The following is a 19,281-nucleotide window of genomic DNA, read 5'->3' as shown; positions in this document are numbered from 1 at the left end:
TAAATTTGCAGATGACACCAAACTGGGAGGAGTAGTGAACATCCCAGAAGATAGAGATGGATGAACAGAGAACTTCAAGAGGAACTAAGAAAGAAAAGGGAAATGTTAAGGAAATGGAGGGAAGGACAGAGCTCTAAAGAAGAGTACCTACAGGTTACTAGGCACTGTAGATGAATCATTGGAAAGGCCAAAGCTGAGAGTGAGCTAAGATTGGCCAGGGAAGCCCATTGTAACAAGAAAAGATTTTTCTTTTGGGGATAGGAGAAATACTTTCAGAGATCAAAAATGAAGATATATTATTATAATTTATTATAATTTAAAAGTAATCTTATTTTAAATTTATGTTTGAATTAATTTGTAACTGTTTATGTCTTTGTTGCCGGGAAACTCAAAAGTCTTACCATTATTATCTGTCTTTTCTTTGTTTTTCATCTTTTCTTCTTTATATCTGCCCTTTTTTCATAACTTTTTTGTATCAAAAATTCTTACTAAAATAATAACAACAATAATAAGAAAAACTTGGAATTGGTTTGCTTTTAACTTCCCCTCATACACATTGCTTCACACCTGGCCTCAGCCTTGCATCTCAAGCCTTGCACGAGGCTCCTCTCCTCTGTGTCTGTGCCGAGGGGACGCAGAAGGAGCACGACATCTGCTTGCCAACTGTGGCTGCAAACAGTTCCTCTTAATTGTGAGACTCCCTTTGCTAGGGAGCCTCTGCCTGAGAGGCACAGCCCCTGGGTCGGAACTGTACAAAGATGAATTGGGCTGGCCTGTCCAGCTTTGGCTTGTTTGTAATTCAGGCTGAAAACGATCCATGACCTGGACTAGCCCAATCTCGTCAAATCTCAGAAGCTAAGCAGGGCCAGTCCTGGTCAGTCCTTGGACAGTAGACCACCATAGAAACACCAGTTGCTCCACAGAGGCGGCCATGGTGCATCACCTTTTGGCCCTGAAAACTTGAAAACTTGGTCTCCAAATCCAGACAAAGAGGATCTGACAAGGCTCCCTCCCCTTCCACAGGGAGGGGTTGGAGGGAGGGACTCACCTGTCCTGGTGCTACTTGGGCCCCCCTTCAGAGGACAGCTGCAGGTCACAAGCAGCCACTTACTTAATGCTGATGGCGAAGCGTTCCGCCTCTGCTGGCCTCTCTCGGATCAGGTACGTCCCGCTGACATGCAGCTTCAGTAGGTTGTCTGTCTGCTGTCTCTCCATATTGCCTGCAAACCTAAGGCAAAGAGGATCCCAGGCTCAGAGGCAAAGCTCTGGCTCTGCCTACCAGTGACCTTCAACATCTCTGGTTAAAGGATTCCAGGCAGGGCTAAGGCCCGTTCCAGCAGAGCACGGCATTACCCAGGAAAATGAAGCATGAATACCGGGACAGAGGGCAGCTGCTCTCCAAAGCAAGCAGTGCCACCCTTGGTGGAACAGTTCACAGATTTGGAAGAATCACCAGCCCGCTAAATGAACCAAGGGTTGAAACTCAGTCAGTGGGCATCCTTGTATGTTTGTGCTGATGTATATCCCCACATGCAGTGGCCCCAGGAACAATCAATGGTGTCTTGGCTCTTGAAAATAGCATGGGGGGATTATAATCACCCCCCTACACACTGCGGTCCCCCAAGTTCTGAAAAGTTAAAAGCCAAACTCTAAGATGGTGCTGCATCCATGTGGTGGACTTTGGTTTGCCCCATCATGTCATTTGGCTCAGAGAGATGCAATGTCAAAGTGTGTGCTGTCTGGTTTTTAAAAAAAGAGAAACTGGTACTAATCTGAAAAAAATGGGCTCAAGGGCTGGATTTGGCCCTCAAGAGGTCACTGCCTCAAGAACCCATGGGAGCTCTGACCTCTGCCCCCCCCCATCCCACGGAACCCCCTATTGGTCCTGAGTCTTTTCTTGAGATGAATTTGAGAAGTGGGCTGGAAATCTTGAAATCCCCAAGCCATTGGTAGCTTCCTACGTCCCTGTCAAGTCATTGCCCATCTTGTTGCTTGTGTTTTCCCAAACTGACTGAGAAGGGCAAGGAGGGCTCTTAGTGATCATGAGAGACTCAAGCAAAACTCCCCGCCATCCCAGTCAACTCACAACCAACCATTGAAGAGAAAGAGGAGGGGCTTTGAAACCCTTTGAAACCACAGCATCGCTTTTCCCACCTCCATGTCTCCGAATGAGTGAGGGGGCAGGAGAGCCGATGATGGTGAAGATTCCCTAGGGTGGGAAGGAGAGGAAGCATCTCCCCTCTGCTCCAAAAAGACTCAGAAGTGAGGATGGCAGATTTCCTTCCTCACTAATTAGGAACCAAAAGGTTAGGTATCCACAAAGTATAAATAAACAAATTACATTAACATTTATTGTGTACAACTTATAGAGTTAAAAAATTAAAAAGTTAAAGTCCTTGACCCATACGAGTCTGTCCTGGCCATGGGGTGAAGATGGTGTTGGTCGCCTTAGTGGATGATCTCTGCCGCCAATTGGATCAGGGTGGTTCAGCCATATTTGTGATGCTCAACCTGCTGGCCATGTTTGACATGGTCAACCACGAGTTGTTGCAACAGAAAACAGAACCTATCCCGGGCTATTTTAAACAATTTCACAATGAATACAAATAAACATTTCTTATCTCTTCTTTTTTATATATGTATATGTATATAAGCACAACCAGAACGGCCTCCATTTTTAACCGTTTTCAATTGAGTTTTCCTCAGTGGAAACCTGACCATCCACCCATAGGCAGACCAATTATTTCACAATGTGGATCCTTCTTGGAACCTTTAGCCAAATTTATAGATTTTCATTTTCAGAAGCTGCTTCCAACAAGACACATTGTTAAAAGACACTACCCACTTTATTAACCTCATAGAAAAATTAAGGGTACCAAAAGGAGCAGTATTAATGACTATGGATGTCACATCCTTATATACTAATATTCCATTGGAAGAGGCAAGATTAGTTATACAAAACTTATTAGACAATAGACAATTATGTATCCCACCTACACACTTTTTGCTGGATTTATTGGATTTGATTTTTGAAAATAATTACTTTGAATTTGAAGACAATTTATATTTACAAACTCACGGAGTCTCTATGGGCTCCCCGATGGCCCCGACCATCGCAAACCTCTTTATGATTCACCTTGAAAACCAGTGGTTATACAATGATATTACCAATCCATTTAAGTCTGATATTAATTTCTATACCAGATTCCTGGATGAAATTTTTCTTGTTTATTCAAATTCGGACTCTATAGAACAATTCATACAATGGGTTAATAGCCAACATTCCACAATTAAATTTATAGGTCATCATGACATGGTGGAAGTACCATTTTTAGACACTTTGGTCACTTTAAAACCAGATGGTAGATTGACCACCACATCATACAAAAAACCAACAGATCGTAACACACTTCTTCATTTCAACAGCTTTCATCCTCCCCACCTCATAAGAAATTTACCCAATGGGCAATTTTTGAGACATAAACGTATTAACTATTACTCCTCTTCTTATGAAAATGCCAGTAAGGAATTAGGTAAAGCCCTGGAACATCGTGGCTACCCACCATCTATTATCAAGCAGGCTAAAACTAGGGTAGATGCCAAGGAGAGACATGATTGGATGGAGCCTCCGGGGAGCCTCCGGGGAGGGCGGTATATAAGTATGATAAATAAATGATTTATTACAGTATAATACGAGAGTAAAAGACCAGAAATTGACCTGTGCTTTTGATTATTCATATTTTGCTACAAATATCAGAAAAATATTATTTAAACATTGGCGCTTAATCAGGGACTTACCTGGATGTGAAAATGGTTTAAGATTAGCATGGAGGCGCAACCACACTATAGGTGAACTAATTAATAAAAAACAATTTAATACTGAAACATCAGCAAGCAACTTTCCTAAAGGCAATTACAAATGTGGTACATGTGGGGTTTGTAAGTATTTGTTACCTATCAAGGAATACAGAGCAACAAGTAATGGCTTTTATGTTAGGATCAATCGGTTTATTAACTGTTCAAGTAAAAACTTGGTATACTGTGTTATATGTCCATGTGCGCAATTGTACATTGGTATTACCAGCCGTCCAATTAGGGTCCGGATCCAGGAACACCAATCCAGACTTAGATAATAGATGCTCCGATGGTGACTCACTTCATGGAAAAAGGACACAAACCAGAAGATTTATTATTCTTTGGATTTGAACAAATCTCAATTGTTGGACACCACAAGATGGACATCAATAAGATCTTGAGACAACGTGAAAGTTTTTATATTTACTCATTGGAAACTATGAGCCCCAAGGGCTTAAACACGAACTTGGAACTTTCTTGCTTCCTGTGAGGTAGTACCTGCAAATACAAGTACTGCAAAATGATGCTGTGATTTCTTGAACTCAAGCTAGGTACAAGATCAATAGCCTCTACAGGGGTATCTTGGAAGAAGGTTTATTATAATTTAAATCCTAACTGATAGGCTTCATGACCAATTGGGAGAATTTAGAGCCCTTAAAATAACTTTTTACATATGTTTGGAACTCTTCGCTTTTAGATGAGACTGCAGCTTTAATTGGTACAGGTGTGGCATGGAGTAAGTTTCTCAGCTAGAGTATAATTACCAGAGGCAGTTTACAACCCAGTGGGAAGAGTCTTTTGACTAGACCTCCCCAAACCTAGGAGCCAAAGGCCACATATATATAATTTAAAAGGAAAACTTGGTAAGAGTTTATTACTTAGGATTAATATTTTCAAACAATATTTTCAAATGATAATAGATTTATAAATCTATAAATTTCAAAGCAGTGTTATTTTATTTTAGATCCTTTTGTTGGACTTCATTAACTATACAAAAAGTTGGTAAGACTTGGCCCTTTAGTATAATTTTTATAATTTTTATATTTTTTACGATAATAGCCAAAAAGCTGGCTTTTGATTTATACATATATATAAGGATACTTAAAGAAACAATGACTGTATGTTTATAAGAATTATAGGAGGTATGCACTATTGCAGACTGGAATAATGACTGTGTTCAGTTAAATATGTTCTCTTCTGTTTTGTAAAAATGGTTGATAAGCCTGTATTAATTGAATGCTTTTATATTTTAGAAAAACAACCACTGAGGAAAACTCAATTGAAAACGGTTAAATCTGGAGGCCGTTCTGGTTGTGCTTATATACATATACATATATAAAAAAGAAGAGATAAGAAATGTTTATTTGTATTCATTGTGAAATTGTTTAAAATAGCCCGGGATAGGTTCTGTTTTCTGTTGCAATAATTTTGAACCAACCACAAGTTGTTGGTAAACCGCCTTGCCGGGGCCAGGATTCAGGGAACAGCCCTTCAGTGGCTGCGTTCCTTTCTCCGGAACTGGACACAGAGGGTGGCAGTTGGGGAGGAATTGTTGAGCCCTTATCGACTCCCTTGTGCAGTCCCTCAGAGTGTGGTACTTTCTCCCATACTATTTAAAATCTTTATGTGTCTTCTGGCACAGTTGGTCCAGACTTATGGGCTGGGTTGTCATCCGTAGGCGGATGACACCCAGCTCTATCTCCTCATGGACAGACACCCGGACTCCCCCCCCCCCAGTTACATTTGCCAGATGTTTGGAAGCCATTTTTGGATGGTTAAAGAAGAAACTCAAACCCTCCAAGACGGAGGTCCTGTAGCTGGGCAGAAAGGCTGCCGGACAGGAAGCGTGTTTGCCCACCTTGGCTGGGAGATAGCTTGACATTTTGTCCACAGCAAGGAACTTGGGTATGATTCTGGATGCTTCTCTGTCTATCGAGGCCCAAGTCACAGGAGTAGCCCACACAATGTTTTTCCACCTGCACCAGGCGAGGCTACTAATGTCTTACCTGCCCTCAGTACAGATGCACTGGGACAACAATGGCAATAATAAATCAAGGAAAAGTCGTCTCTCTTCAATTTCAGTTGTTTTTTTTAATCCTTCATATAAGTCCCAAAACCCATAGGCTTATATGAAGGATTAAAAAAACAACTGAAATTGAAGAGAGACGACTTTTCCTTGATTTATTATTGCCATTGTTGTCCCAGTGCATCTGTACTGTTTCACAACTGTGTTTTTCACTGGAACCTACCCCTCCCGGTTTGTTTATTTTACCTGCCCTCAGACAACTTGGCTACTGTGATCCATGCAACGATTACCTCTAGATTGGATTTCTGTAACTCACTCTATGCTGGCTCCCCTTGTCCTTGACCTGGATACTTCAGCTGGTACAGAACGCAGCTGTCAGAGTATGCACAAAAACTTCTTGGAGGACTCATATCCAGCATGAATCTCTTGGAGGTCCGTACACCCCCCACTTCCCAGGATGTCTGCTCGGGGGGGAGGGATTTTTTAGGCCACCAATCTTTTGTGGTTGTAGAGGGCCTTAGGGACCTGGGTATAATGGTTTTCATATGGGGATTTTATGGAGGTTTTATGTTGTAAGTTGCTGTGAGTCTTTGGACAGCAGCAGGATATAAGCCAATAATAATAATAATAATAATAATAATAATAATGATGATGATGATGATGATGATGATGATGATGATGATGATGATGATGATGATGATAATGATAATGATGATAATAATAATAATAATCTGTAAACCACTTCATGGGAGCAGTAACAATAAAGCAGTAAGGGGTAAGTAGGTGGAGAAAGGGGCGGGGTGAGTCTGGGATAAAAACTACACAGTGCACAGCTCCCAATTGGACCTCGGGGGGAGGGGGGCGGCCGGGGGAGGCTTCAGCATGGGGCTCGGAGCAGGCCCACTATGTCCCAGACGCAGCGGGCCTGCTCCGAGCCCCGCGCTGAAGCTGCGGACTTGTGGGGGGGAGGGGGTGGATCTCAATTGTTTTTCATTTTTATCCCTAGCCTTAAATAAAATATATTTTGTGACTTTCTATAATATTGCACATCAAAATGCTTTCTGTTCCAGAACAACAAGCAGCTGAACACAGTTTGCTAATCTATCTTTCCCCAGTCTCCTTCCTGGCTCCTTCCACCAAGCATTGCCTGTCATGGAAAGTCACATTTGGTAACATGAGGACTGAGCAGGCTACTTCCGTCCTTCTCTGAAAGATCTTAGGGGGCGGCCAAACTCGGGGGGGGGGCAAGGCCAGGGGGCTGGGGAGAAGTGCTGCACTTTGTGAGCAGCTTGAGAAAATATCCAAGCAGCAGAACCTTGTCATCATGGGTGACTTCAATTTCCCAGATGTGTGCTGGGAAACAAACTCTGCGAAGCGTCCTCAGTCATGCAAGTTTCTGACCTGCCTGGCTGACAATTTCATTTATCAAATGGTAGATGAACCCACAAGAGGTTCAGCCATACTGGACTTAATACTGACCAACAGGCAAGAGTTGGTGGATGAGGTGAAGGAGGTGGGGACCCTAGGGGGAAGTGACCATGTCCTCATAGAATTCCTTTTGAGATGGGGAGCCAAGGAAGCTTGTAGCCAGACGTGGATGTTGGATTTTCGTAGGGCAAACTTTAATAAATTCAGAGACATGATGAGTATCATACCATGGACGAGAATGCTGGAAGGGAGCATGTGAAGGGTGGGCGCTACTCAAACAAGAGCTATTGCATGCTCAATCAATGACTATCCCAGAAAGACAAAAACACTGCAGGAGCTCTAAGAAGCCTATTTGGATGAACAGAGAACTTCAAGAGGAACTAAGAAAGAAAAGGGAAATGTTCAGGAAATGGAGGGTAGGACAGAGCTCTAAAGAAGAGTACCTACAGGTTACTAGGCACTGTAGATCAATCATACGAAAGGCCAAAGCTGAGAGTGAGCTAAGATTGGCCAGGGAAGCCCATTGTAACAAGAAAAGATTTTTCAGTTATGTGAGGAGCAAACAAAGTAAAGGAGGCAATAGACCCAATGTTGGGTGCAGATGGACAAACTAACGGAGGATGCAGAGAAAGCAGAAAGGCTCAGCGCCTATTTTACATCTGTTTTTTCCCACAGGTCAAAGGGTTTAGGCATATCTAGAGATTGCAGTAGCCAAGAGATAGTGTCTGGGTGGCAGGTTGACATGGACAGAGAGGTTGTCAAGAGGCATTTAGCTGCACTTGATGAGTTCAAATTCCCTGGGCCATATGAAATGCACCCGAGAGTGCTCAAAGAACTTTCCGGAGAACTTGTACAACTCTTGTCCATAATCTTCGGGGCCTCTTTTAAGGACTGGAGATGTCCCGGAGGACTGGAACGTTATTCCGATCTTCAAAAAAGGGAGGAAGGATGACCCGGGAAACTACAGACCAGTGAGTCTGATCTCTGTTGTGGGGAAGATAATGGAGCAGATATTAAAGGGAGCGATCTGCAAACATCTGGAGGACAATTTGGTGATCCAAGGAAGTCAGCATGGATTTCTCCCAAACAGGTCCTGTCAGACCAACCTTGTTTCCTTTTTTGACCAAGTAACAGGTTTGCTGGATCGTGGAAATTCGGTTGATGTCGTTGATGTCGTTTTCTTGGATTTTAGTAAAGCTTTTGACAAGATTCCTTATGATGTTCTGATGGATAAGTTGAAGGACTGCAATCTGGATTTTCAGATAGGTGGATAGGGAATTGGTTAGAGAATCACACTCAAAGAGTTGTTGTCAATGATGTTTCATCAGACTGGAGAGAGGTGAGTAGCGGGGTACCTCAGGGCTCGGTGCTCGGCCCGGTACTTTTTAACTTTAAAGAAGGCAAATGCAGTCTTGGGCTGTATCAACAGAGGCATCACATCAAAATCACAAGATGTCATAGCCCCATTGTATACAGCACTGGTCAGACCCCACCTGGAGTCCTGTGTGCAGTTCTGGAGGCCTCACTTCAAAAAGGACATGGACGAAATTGAGAGGGTGCAGAGGAGAGCAACGAGGATGATCCAGGGCCTGAGGACCTGGGGATGTTCAGCCTGGAGAAGAGGAAGTTGAGCGGGGACATGATTTGAAATGTTGTCATTTGGAGGAGGGCAGGGAAAGTTGGCAGCAGAATATAGGACCCACAGTAATAAGTATAAACTACATGTAGAATGATACCGGCTAGATATCAGGAAAGTTTTTCACAGTCAGAGTACTTCAGTGATGGAATTGACTGCCTAAGGAGCTCCCCCTCGATGGCAGTCTTCAAGCAACGGCTGGACAGATCCTTATTTTGGATGCTTGAGGCTGATCCTGCATTGTACAGGGGGTTGGACTAGATGGCCTGTATGGCCCCTTCCAGATCTATGATTCTATGATTTTAAATGGGACAATAGGAAATAATGTGGCTGAAAGGTCTAAAATTATACTAAACTAGAAATTAAGCCCGCTGTAGTTTAAATACAGCGGGCGCTAGCGGGCCTACAGATTTGTGCGGGGTGGGTGTGTGGCTTGGCGGCGGCCGGACACGCACCCGAGGACGTGGATGGGCCGGGCTGAGACCCTCCTCCGTCGGTTGCGGCCTCCTCCTGGTCTCCCCCCCGGCACGGGACCTACCGTAGTTCTTGCAGGGTAGGGAAGAAATGCTGTTGGGTATCGGCGTCGGCGAGACTCAGTAGAGGGGGTTGGTGTTCTTGGCACCGCAGCTGTGCCGTCATGGCCGCCGCATCTCCCTCAACCAGCTGGGCCCGGCAGAGGCGCTGCCGGAGCCGTTGCCGCGGCCGCAGCCATTGGATGCGTCCTTACTGGTGTGGGTCGGCAGCGGGCGGTAGGTGCTTGATGCTTGGTGGGCCAGCGGCAGCATCTTGGCCTCTGAGGCGGGATAGGCAAGGGAACCCCCGGCAGCCGGGCGCAGGGCGGCTGGCGGGGGCTTGTCAGGCCGCCGGGCAGGGAGTCCCCGGCAGCCGCGCGCCGGGACTCCCTTGCCGGCAGCCTGACGTAGCGGGAGGCGCTTTGCGCCTACCGACGCACCAGGCCGCCGGGCACGGGGCACCCACCAGCCACAATATTCTCCATCCAATGTTTTAACCCCAAAATGGGTCTTCCTCAGAGGTCTAATCCTAAACACGTATACAATACAGTAAAAGCTACAGTGAGATTTAAAATATAAATGTATTCCCTATGAATAACAAGATAAATTAAAATGGAACCTATAGATGTCCATTTATCAAGTATATGTCTCCTTTTCCAAAGCTGCAAAAAACTTCTGTTGCATCTCAGTAGCGCATTTATTTACAGAGTATACTATGAATTTTAAAAAATCTCACTGGCTGTATCATCTTCTGTATTTAATGTGTGTTCAGGATTAGATTTCTGAGGAAAACCCACTTTGGGGTCAAAAGACGTTAGGTTTCGCACTGTATGGTACATATTGTGTTATGTCAATGATTAGCCTATGGGCTTTGTCTATATTTTAAACTTCTTTGCTTTATAAGTTGTGCACAATAAATCTGGGGCAGCTTTGCTGTATAATATGAAAAGCTAAGGAAAAAACTGGGTGGGGGGAGAATGGGTGGGGCCAGTCCAAAGATCGGACCCCCCCAACTTGGGAAAAACAGAGAGGCAACAAAGCCTGCCCACCAACCTGGCCAGGGGCAATCTGGTGACATCGCCGCCAGTCTGCCCCTGACCACCACAGGGAGAGGAGGTTGATAGGTCTGCCGAGGGGAGTGAGAATGGAGGCTTGGACATGCCGCGGCAGCCCTTTTAGTCCCAGGGCTGTCCTAACAGTTATGTCCAACAACTTCCCTCGCTTTGCCTCAGACCGCTGACAGAGCTGGCAGATGGCTGGTGAGTGTGCTCCCTCCCCCCTCCCTTTATACTCTGTAGATGAGCTTTAGGATGCTTTGGGCTGATTTTGTATTGAGCAGGGGGTTGGACTAGATGGCCTGTATGGCCCCTTCCAACTCTATGATTCTGTGATTCTGAGCTGTAATTCCAGGAGCTCTCCAGGCTCCACCTGGAGGTTGGCTACCCTTTGGTTGGAAATATTCCTGGCGGTTTGGAGGTGAGACTTCAAAATCTCCAGTCCAGTCTCCAATGTAGTCATTTTTGCCTGCAGAGCTGATCATTATAATCTATAATCTAGAGACGATGGTAGAGGCTTACAGATGGAGTGTTGGGATGGAGTGTTGCAGGTGTGTCCCTCCTGGGCTATAGGCTATGGCCAGCCCTTACCAGCAACTGTTTGTATTCTGAGGCGCAGACAGATAGACAGAAACACAGACAGACCAGCATCAGTCCTGCAAGTCTGGAAAGTGCTGGGAGATCTAAATAAAGAATATTTACAGCCTGAAATGGCTGGAGAGACATGGGAACTGAAGTGACTTTTTTCAAGCTTGGCCTGGTAAATAAAAAAACAGTATTTGCCAGCAAGGTGCTATGAACTCAAAGACATAATGGGTCCAGAATTTCCAGTGGAGTTAGCTTTACAGGAAAGTAGACAGTGAGACTTTTGGGGAAACTAGGTGATCCACTTTTATTAGACAATGACTTGACCTTGCGGACAACAAAAGGGACTGCAGTTGCCAGCAGTAGGTCTCAGGCTTCAGAAGGGCAGACATCACCAGCCAAGCAACCAAGGGGAGTCTGGGGCCACATGCAATCCTTTTGAAGAGATGCATGTGCAGAGAGAGAGCTTTCCCTTCAGCCTAACTTCCTGGAGATGAGCTGTACTTCCAGGGAATTCTCAGGCATCACCTGGAGGCTGGTATCTCTAAACCTCAGTGGGATACAATGCTACACAGTCACCCCTCCAAAGCAGCCATTTTTGCCTGGGGAGCTGATCTTTATAGTCCGGAGATAAGCCGCAATTCCAGGAGATTTCCAGGCCCCACCTGGAGGTTGGCTGTCCCTAGTCTGAACATATTCCTTGAAGTCTGGAAGTGGGGCCTCAAAAGTGTGTAATGCAACCACCTAGCACCCCCTGACCTATTTCAGGTCAAGAAAACATAACAGAGAGGCACCAATGTTGCCAGATTGGTGTAGGTTCATGTTCTGGAATTCCACACTACCTAGGTGTGCATAAACCTGACTAAGGTCAAGACTGCTGTGCATAGGGAGACCTCCTCTTAGGGTTGCCATCTTCCATGTGAGGCTTTCTACTCCACCTCCCTCACAGGGAGTCTGCTATGGGGATAGAAAGTGAAGGCAATTAGAAACCGCTTTGAGACACCTGAGGCCTGCTGGGTGACTTCAGCCCATTCCCAGTTCTATCAGACCTCTCACAACCCTCACAGGTTGTCTATTGTGGGGAGACTGTAAGCCGCTTTGAGACTCCTTTGGGTAGTAAACAGCAGGGTACAAAAATCCAGCTCTTCTTCTTCTGCTAAGGAGCAACTGTGAAAGAAGCATGTGGGCACAGAATATTTTATCAACAGTAAAAATAAGGAGACAGAAGGAGCAGGGTGGATACCTGTATATTGTGATTACCCCACGTGGATTAGGGCAGGGGGACATTTCAGTGTCTGTGACCTAATTCACACAAGCAGGGAAAAGAAGTTGAATGCAGAAATGGGAGGAATTGGTTGCCATGTAATCACCCCCTAAGAAGAGTCTCCAGTCTGCTTTTCCCTTCACATATCTGAAGACATGGCTCTGGAAAGCTCATCTGTAGCCACTATGCCACAATTCCCAAAGGTCAGTCCTCTCCCCTACTCAATGAACATTCCACACCACAGGTTCTTGACACCCATCTCTCCACACATATATGCCCTCATTTGTCACCATGCCACCACAACCTCCCACACAAAATAAACATTCAACCCTGTGCCCTTACAGACTGGACTCCCCTTCCTCTTCCCACCATCAAGCTCTAGCACCCACTGTATTCTACAACAGGCTTCTCTCCTTAGTGTTAATATAATTTGATTTTTTATGTTTTGTGGAAACTTAACCTTTTGTTCCTAACTAGTGATTGGTTAGGTTTGTGGTTTGTTGTTTTTTGTAACACTTTCCCCTTTTGGATTTTCTTTACTTTCCTTGCTGATTCAGTGGAAACTCAGTGGAAACTTAATGGATGTTGTTTACTTGGATTTCAGTGAGGCTTTTTACAAGGTTCCCCCTGGTCCAAAGAGTTTGGATCTGGGGGATCAGAGTGGTATTCTATCAGACTGGAGGGATGTGAGCAGAGGAGTGTCAAAGGGGTCCATTCTTTTCAACGTTTTTATCAACAAGGGGGTAGGGGGACTCTTCATTACATTTGCGGATGACACCAGGAGTAGCGAGCATCCCAGCAGATACAGATGAGAAGCAGGCATACTGGGTGGGAACAAAATCTTGGGGGACTTGTGGACTGTAAGCTAAATATGAGCAGACACTGTGATATGGTGGTAAAGAAGGCAAATGCAGTCTTGGGCTGTTTCAACAGAGGCATCACAACAAAATCACAAGATGTCATTGTCCCACTGCATTTGTCAGACCCCACCTGGAGTCCTGTGTGCAATTCTGGAGCCTCACTTCAAAAAGGACATGGAAAAAATTGAGATGGTGCAGAGGAGAGTGACAAGGATGATCCAGGGCCTGGGGGCTAAGCCTTGTGAGGAAAGGCTGAGGTTTTGGGGAATGTTCAGCCTGGAGATGAGGAGGTTGAGAGGGGACAGGATTTCTCTCTTTAAGTATTTGAAAGGTTCTCAGAGGAAAGCAGGGAAAGGTTCCTGTTGGCAGCAGAGCATAGGACCCACAGTTTAAACTATGTGGAAAATGATATCAGCTAGATACGAAATAAATTTTCACAGAGTAGTAGAATAGACTGCCTAAGGAGGTAGTGAGCTCCCCCTCACTGACAATCTTCAGGCAGCAACTGGATGTTTTAGACTGATTCTGCATTGAGCAGGAGGCTGGACTAGATAGCCTGTAAGGCCCTTTCTAACTCTATGATCAGCCCCCTTTTGCATAGCCAGGGCATGCACTTTATTTTCACTCCCTTGCTACTCTTTGGTGAGGATCTAGGGCGTCTCCTGGAACCAAATAGGAGCCCTGTTGGCCTCCACTGATGCTTCGAAGTTTGCAACTAGTAGATAGAATCAAGCTCTCTATCTCTGTATTCTGGTGGCATGGGTAGGAGGGCAGACACAAGGCTGATGCTGTGTCAGTCTAACCCAATTGAAGCAGCAGATGCTGTCCACATTTTGGTTCTTCAACCAGGAAAGTGATTCTGATTTTAACACACGACTTACCAAGGGTATGCCGAGTAGTCCATCTCTCGCGACAGAGGCCGGCTGTTGGGCGGCTGCAAGGGCAGAAGGGAGAGGATGTTACTGTGGCCTAATTTGACAACAAGGCCTCCCTGAGGGTCTTCCCTCACAAAGAGGTCTGTAGAACACTGTTTGAGTCCTGGCTCCTCTAAGATTAACAAAGTTTTATTCAAGGTATAAGCTTCCATGTTTAAAGAAGTGTAAGTGCACAAGACTTATACCCATTTTTACACTTGGCTGGTCTGAAAGGTGACCTTGAACTCAAACTTTGTTCTGCTGCTTCAGACCAACACAGCTGTCCACTTGAATTGACAAAGATCTGTAGACTCTCAGAGGCCTGTGAGAGATTAGTCACAAAGAGGAACCAAGGCAGGTGGAGAGGGTGTCCCAGGTCTGGGAAATGCCAGACAGAGAAGAAGGCTAGGTCCTAGCAGTCTACTCACCCTCGCGTCCACTGGGCAAGGTTTCACTGATGCACTGGGAAAATAGCCGGACTTCTTTGACAGGATTAGTCTCCCCTGAACAGAAAGACAAAAAGAGCATCAGTGATGGAGAGTCTAATAGAAGACACATGTCGAATTAGCTGGCCAAACAATAAAACAGAAAATCCTCTCTCAACCAAACTGTTTTTTGTTTTTGTTTGTTTGTTTTTGAGGTGCAGGGGAGGTGTTCCATCACCTTCCCAGTCATTTTCTGCTGCTCAAGATAGCAAGATGCCACTTAGAGAGGATGGCACCATCTTGGAAGTTCTCACACAACACGGGAGGGGAGGGCAGTGGCTGACTGGGAGCAACTAGAGCAAGAGGTGGTTTTGATTTACTAATATTCAAAGCATTTTATTAGCTGCCCTTCTGTTTCACAGTCCTCAAGGCAGTTCTCAATGGAAACAAAACAATGGTTAAAACACATAAAACACAACACTTAAAAAATTCAGTTATGACTGCCAATAAATAAAACGACAAGAAAAACAAAAAAGCTGACGATGGCGAGAAAGCCAAAGACATTTTCTTTACTGCCTCGATGTGATACAAAACCAGAATGAGCTCTGGAGAAAATAAACTTGTTTTCAACAATGCTTTCCTAAATGGCTCTGCAGCATAATAACATGTACATAGAATCATAACATTATAGAGTTGGAAGAGACCTCTGGGGTCATCCAGTCCAACCCCCTGCATAATACAGGAACTCACAACTACCTGACTACCCACAGTGAACCCAATTTCATGCCCAAATGTTACCCCCCCCAAAAAAAAAAAAAAAAAAAAAACTTCAGAATCCAGCCTGGTCTGGAGGAAATTCACCTATCATCCCACAGCAGCAGTTAGCAATTCCATAGAATCATAGAATCATAGAACTGGAAGGGGCCATACAGGCCATCTAGTCCAACCCCCTGCTCTACGCAGGATCAGCCCTAAGCATCCTAAAGCATCCAAGAAAAGTGTGTATCCAACCTTTGCTTGAAGACTGCCAGGGAGGGGGAGCTCACCACCTCCTTAAGCAGCCTATTCCACTGCTGAAATACTCTGACTGTGAAAAATTTTTTCCTGACATCTAGTCTATTATCGTTGTACTTGTAGTTTAAACCCATTACTGCGTGTCCTCTCCTCTGCAGCCAATGAGCTTGGCCCCTAGTGAGACTCATAAGGATTGTTGTCCATGAGGGGTTGGATCAAACCAATATCACTAAAAATGAAGCTGTATTTTTGGAAAACAAATTCCCAACGAGCCCCCTGTTCCACATATTACCCCAAATCCTTAAAAGTCTCAGTAACCAACCAGGGCAATCTATTATTGCTCTACTGGGCTCTGCCCTAGAACCTCTGGCTAAATTTTTAGATTTTTTTGTTCAAATAAACATCCCATCCTGCCAGAATTATTGAAAGATTCAATGCATTTTAGTAATAATTTAGAAGATTTTGGTTCTGTTTTAGACTCTCCTGGTTACACTAGATCATAGAATCATAGAGCTGGAAGGGGCCTCCAGGTTCAACTAATCCAACCCCCTGCACAATGCAGGAATGTGGGAGCTTTATATACTAATATTCCCCAGGAAGAAGCAAAGGAAGTTGGGATGAGATACTTGGGTGCCTGCTCATCTGAGATACCCCACACTCTAATTCTATTAGACCTTTTGAACATTATTTTTTGGGGAAAACTCTTTATTTTTGAAGATTAACTATATTTACAACTTAACAGGCTTGCCATGGGGAGCTCAGTGGCCCAAATTTGGCTGATTTTATATTTAGTTTTGAAATTAAATGGTTCCTTAACCCTGCTGTCAGTCCCTTTCAGCAGGAGGTCCTATTTTATACTCTGTTCCCGGATGACATTTTTATCTGCGACTAATCTAGATGATTTTGTTATTTGGGCTAACTCTGTCCCTGATTCTATTAAATGTGAACAAAAATGGACTTTAGGGAAATCCTATTTTTGGACATGTTGGTTAGGAAAAATCATCACAGCTATTTAACAGTGGCTACATATAAGAAGAGCCTCTTGTGGCGCAGAGTGGTAAGGCAGCCGTCTGAAAGCTTTGCCCATAAGGCTGGGAGTTCAATCCCAGCAGCCGGCTCAAGGTTGACTCAGCCTTCCATCCTTCTGAGGTCGGTAAAATGAGTACCCAGCTTGCTGGGGGGTAAACGGTCATGACTGGGGAAGGCACTGGCAAACCACCCCGTATTGAGTCTGCCATGAAAACGCTAGAGGGCGTCACCCCAAGGGTCAGACATGACTCGGTGCTTGCACAGGGGATACCTTTACCTTTACCTTTACATATAAGAAACCGATAGAGTATAATACCCTACTGCCTTTCTCTTCTTTCCACCCCAGATATTTAAGGGGAAATCTTCCATTTGGCCAGTTTTTAAGGTACGAAAAGATTAATTCCAACCAGGACGACTATGAACAGGCAAACAAAAATTTTATCTAGCCCTTTAAGAGAATGTGACTATCCAATTAGTGTCATCTCATGGGCTGAGAAACAGGTGAATAAGATTTCCAAGGTTGCCTTGTTATATTACAAAGAACAACAATCCTCTAACAGAATAGTATGCTCACTGGAATTTTCCCCACAGGCACATACTATTAAAAATATCATTCTGTGTCACTGGCATCTAGTTGCAAACATCAGAGGATATGAAGAGAAACCTTCATTTGCATGGAGAAGAGAGAAGAACATAAGGGAGCTAATTACCCCACCAAGGAGTTCAGTTTCAAAGACATCAGAGACACACACACCTTTGGTTCTTTCAAATGTGGTGGTTGCCTTGCCTGCAATTTTATGGAGACGATTTTACACATCCTGGGAAACATCTTAAAATAGCTTTGAGATCATTCATAAATTGTAACACAATACTGTCAATTGTGTTCTATGTCCATGTGATCTTTTATATGCTGGAATTTCAATTTATCCATTAAAAGTTAGAATTTTAGAACATCTCTCAAGAATCAGGAACAGGGTTCTGGCCACCCCTTTTACTTCCCATTTTTTGGAAAAACCTCACAAGGCTGAAGAGGGGAGCAGACCAGGAAGCGCATTTCCCTACCCTGGCTGGGACACAACTGGTCACTGTGCCCCAGGCCAGGAACTTGGGAGTGACCTTGGATGCCTTGCTATCCATGGAGGCACAGGTCAAAAAGGTAGCCCGCCAGGCATTTTTCTATCTCTGCCAGGCGAGGCTATTAGCACCCTATCTGTCCTCTGAGCATCTGGCTATGGTGATCGATGTAATGGTCACCTCCAGGATTGATTTCTGTAACTCCAGGCCCTTACCTGGAAATTGCAGCTATTGCAAAATGCAGCTGCTAGGGTCTTGACAGGAACATCTTAGAGGGCCCACATCCAGCCTGTGCTCAGGCAGCTGCACTGGTCACCAGTTGCTGTCCGGATCCGGTTCAAGGTTTTGGTACTGACCTTCAAGGCCTTACGCAGTATGGGACCCACATAGCTGTGAGACTGCCTGTTTCCCTATGCCCCCTGCAGGGCCTTGCGCTCTGTGGGTTCCAACTTATTGGTCATTCCTGGCCCCAAAGAGGCTTGCCTAGCCTCAACTAGGGCCAGGGCCTTTTCAGTCCTTGTCCCTACCTGGTGAAATGAGCTCCTGGAGGAGCTACAGGCCCTGCTGGAGCATTCAGCTTTTCGCAGAAGCTCTTCCACGAGGTCTATGGTTGAGGCCAGTGCGGAGAGGTCTGTGGGCCCCCAAAAGAAGTTATTCCACTACATTTTAACAGTGGTGGCCAGCATTTCTCCCCTAGTCCCCACCTGGGTTTTCCGTCCTGCATCAACCCCGGCTCCATGGGAGGGGAGGGGGGGTGGCAATTCTGGTCAGAGAGACTTTCTCCTTCAGGGCTCTCCCTGCGCCAACGATTCCAGGGATTGAGTGTGCTGGTCTTGGGTGGGAATCGATCGAGAACATGGCGATCTGGTTGGTGTATCGATCACCCACTGCCCCTCCAGATTCCCTACCAGGCCTGCTGGAGGCGGTGGCTGCCTGGACGTTACAGTACCCAAAACTTTTAGTTTTGGGGGACTTCAACGTTCACACGGATGCGCCGTCTTCAGGACTTGGCCTGGATCTAGTGTCAGTCATGGAGACACTAGGGTTCTCGCAGCTTGTTGCTGGTCCCACCCATCAGGCTGGTCACACCCTCAATTTGATCTTTGGTGCAGGTGTAGCGGTAGATCTGGTGGTGAATAACATAATTCCATAGTCAGACCACCATGCCCTGAAGGCTCGACTGAGGATACCACCCCCTCTCCGTTTGGGTGACGAATGTATTCTAGCCCGCCCGCAGAGACTCATGGAATCCAAGAGATTCCTGAATGCTTTGCGGGACCCGATGCCCTCCAGCCCCTCGTTGATGGCCTTGGTGGAGGACTGGCAGTTCCGCCTTACGGCCGCCATTCACAAGATTGCTCCTAGGTGCTCTCTCCGCCTTCGCCTCAAACAGGCTGCATGGTACTCCCAGGAGCTTCGGGAGAGGAAGAAGGGAGATGGCTTGAGTGAGTGTGGAGGAAGACTCGCGACGAAGCTACAAGGACATCTCATTGCACACTTATGAAGGTGTATGAGAATGCGGTGAAAGCGGCAAAACTTCTACGCTGCAGAAATTGTGTCCACAAGCTCTCGCCCAGCACAATTATTTAAGGTAATCAGATCAA

The 19,281-nt window shown here is 45.3% G+C and overlaps 1 protein-coding gene across 11 annotated transcripts in view; it reads right to left on the bottom strand.

Annotated features, from left to right (window-relative positions):
- Positions 1 to 19,281, bottom strand: part of VAV2 (vav guanine nucleotide exchange factor 2) — a 389,230-nt gene that overhangs the window by 50,161 nt on the left and 319,788 nt on the right. For all 11 annotated transcript variants that reach the window (XM_077305014.1, XM_077305020.1, XM_077305015.1 and 8 more), the window contains 3 exons: positions 14,564 to 14,638; positions 14,103 to 14,155; positions 1,112 to 1,228 (listed from right to left, as the gene is read on the bottom strand). In XM_077305014.1, coding sequence (XP_077161129.1) covers positions 1,112 to 1,228; positions 14,103 to 14,155; positions 14,564 to 14,638 — 245 coding nt within the window. The remainder of the gene's footprint in view (positions 1 to 1,111; positions 1,229 to 14,102; positions 14,156 to 14,563; positions 14,639 to 19,281) is intronic.

This window comes from Paroedura picta, chromosome 12, assembly GCF_049243985.1.
Source record: "Paroedura picta isolate Pp20150507F chromosome 12, Ppicta_v3.0, whole genome shotgun sequence".
Taxonomy (NCBI): Eukaryota; Metazoa; Chordata; class Lepidosauria; order Squamata; family Gekkonidae; genus Paroedura; species Paroedura picta.
Note: the sequence above shows the minus strand (reverse complement) of the source record. Positions and strands in the feature narration are given on the sequence as shown.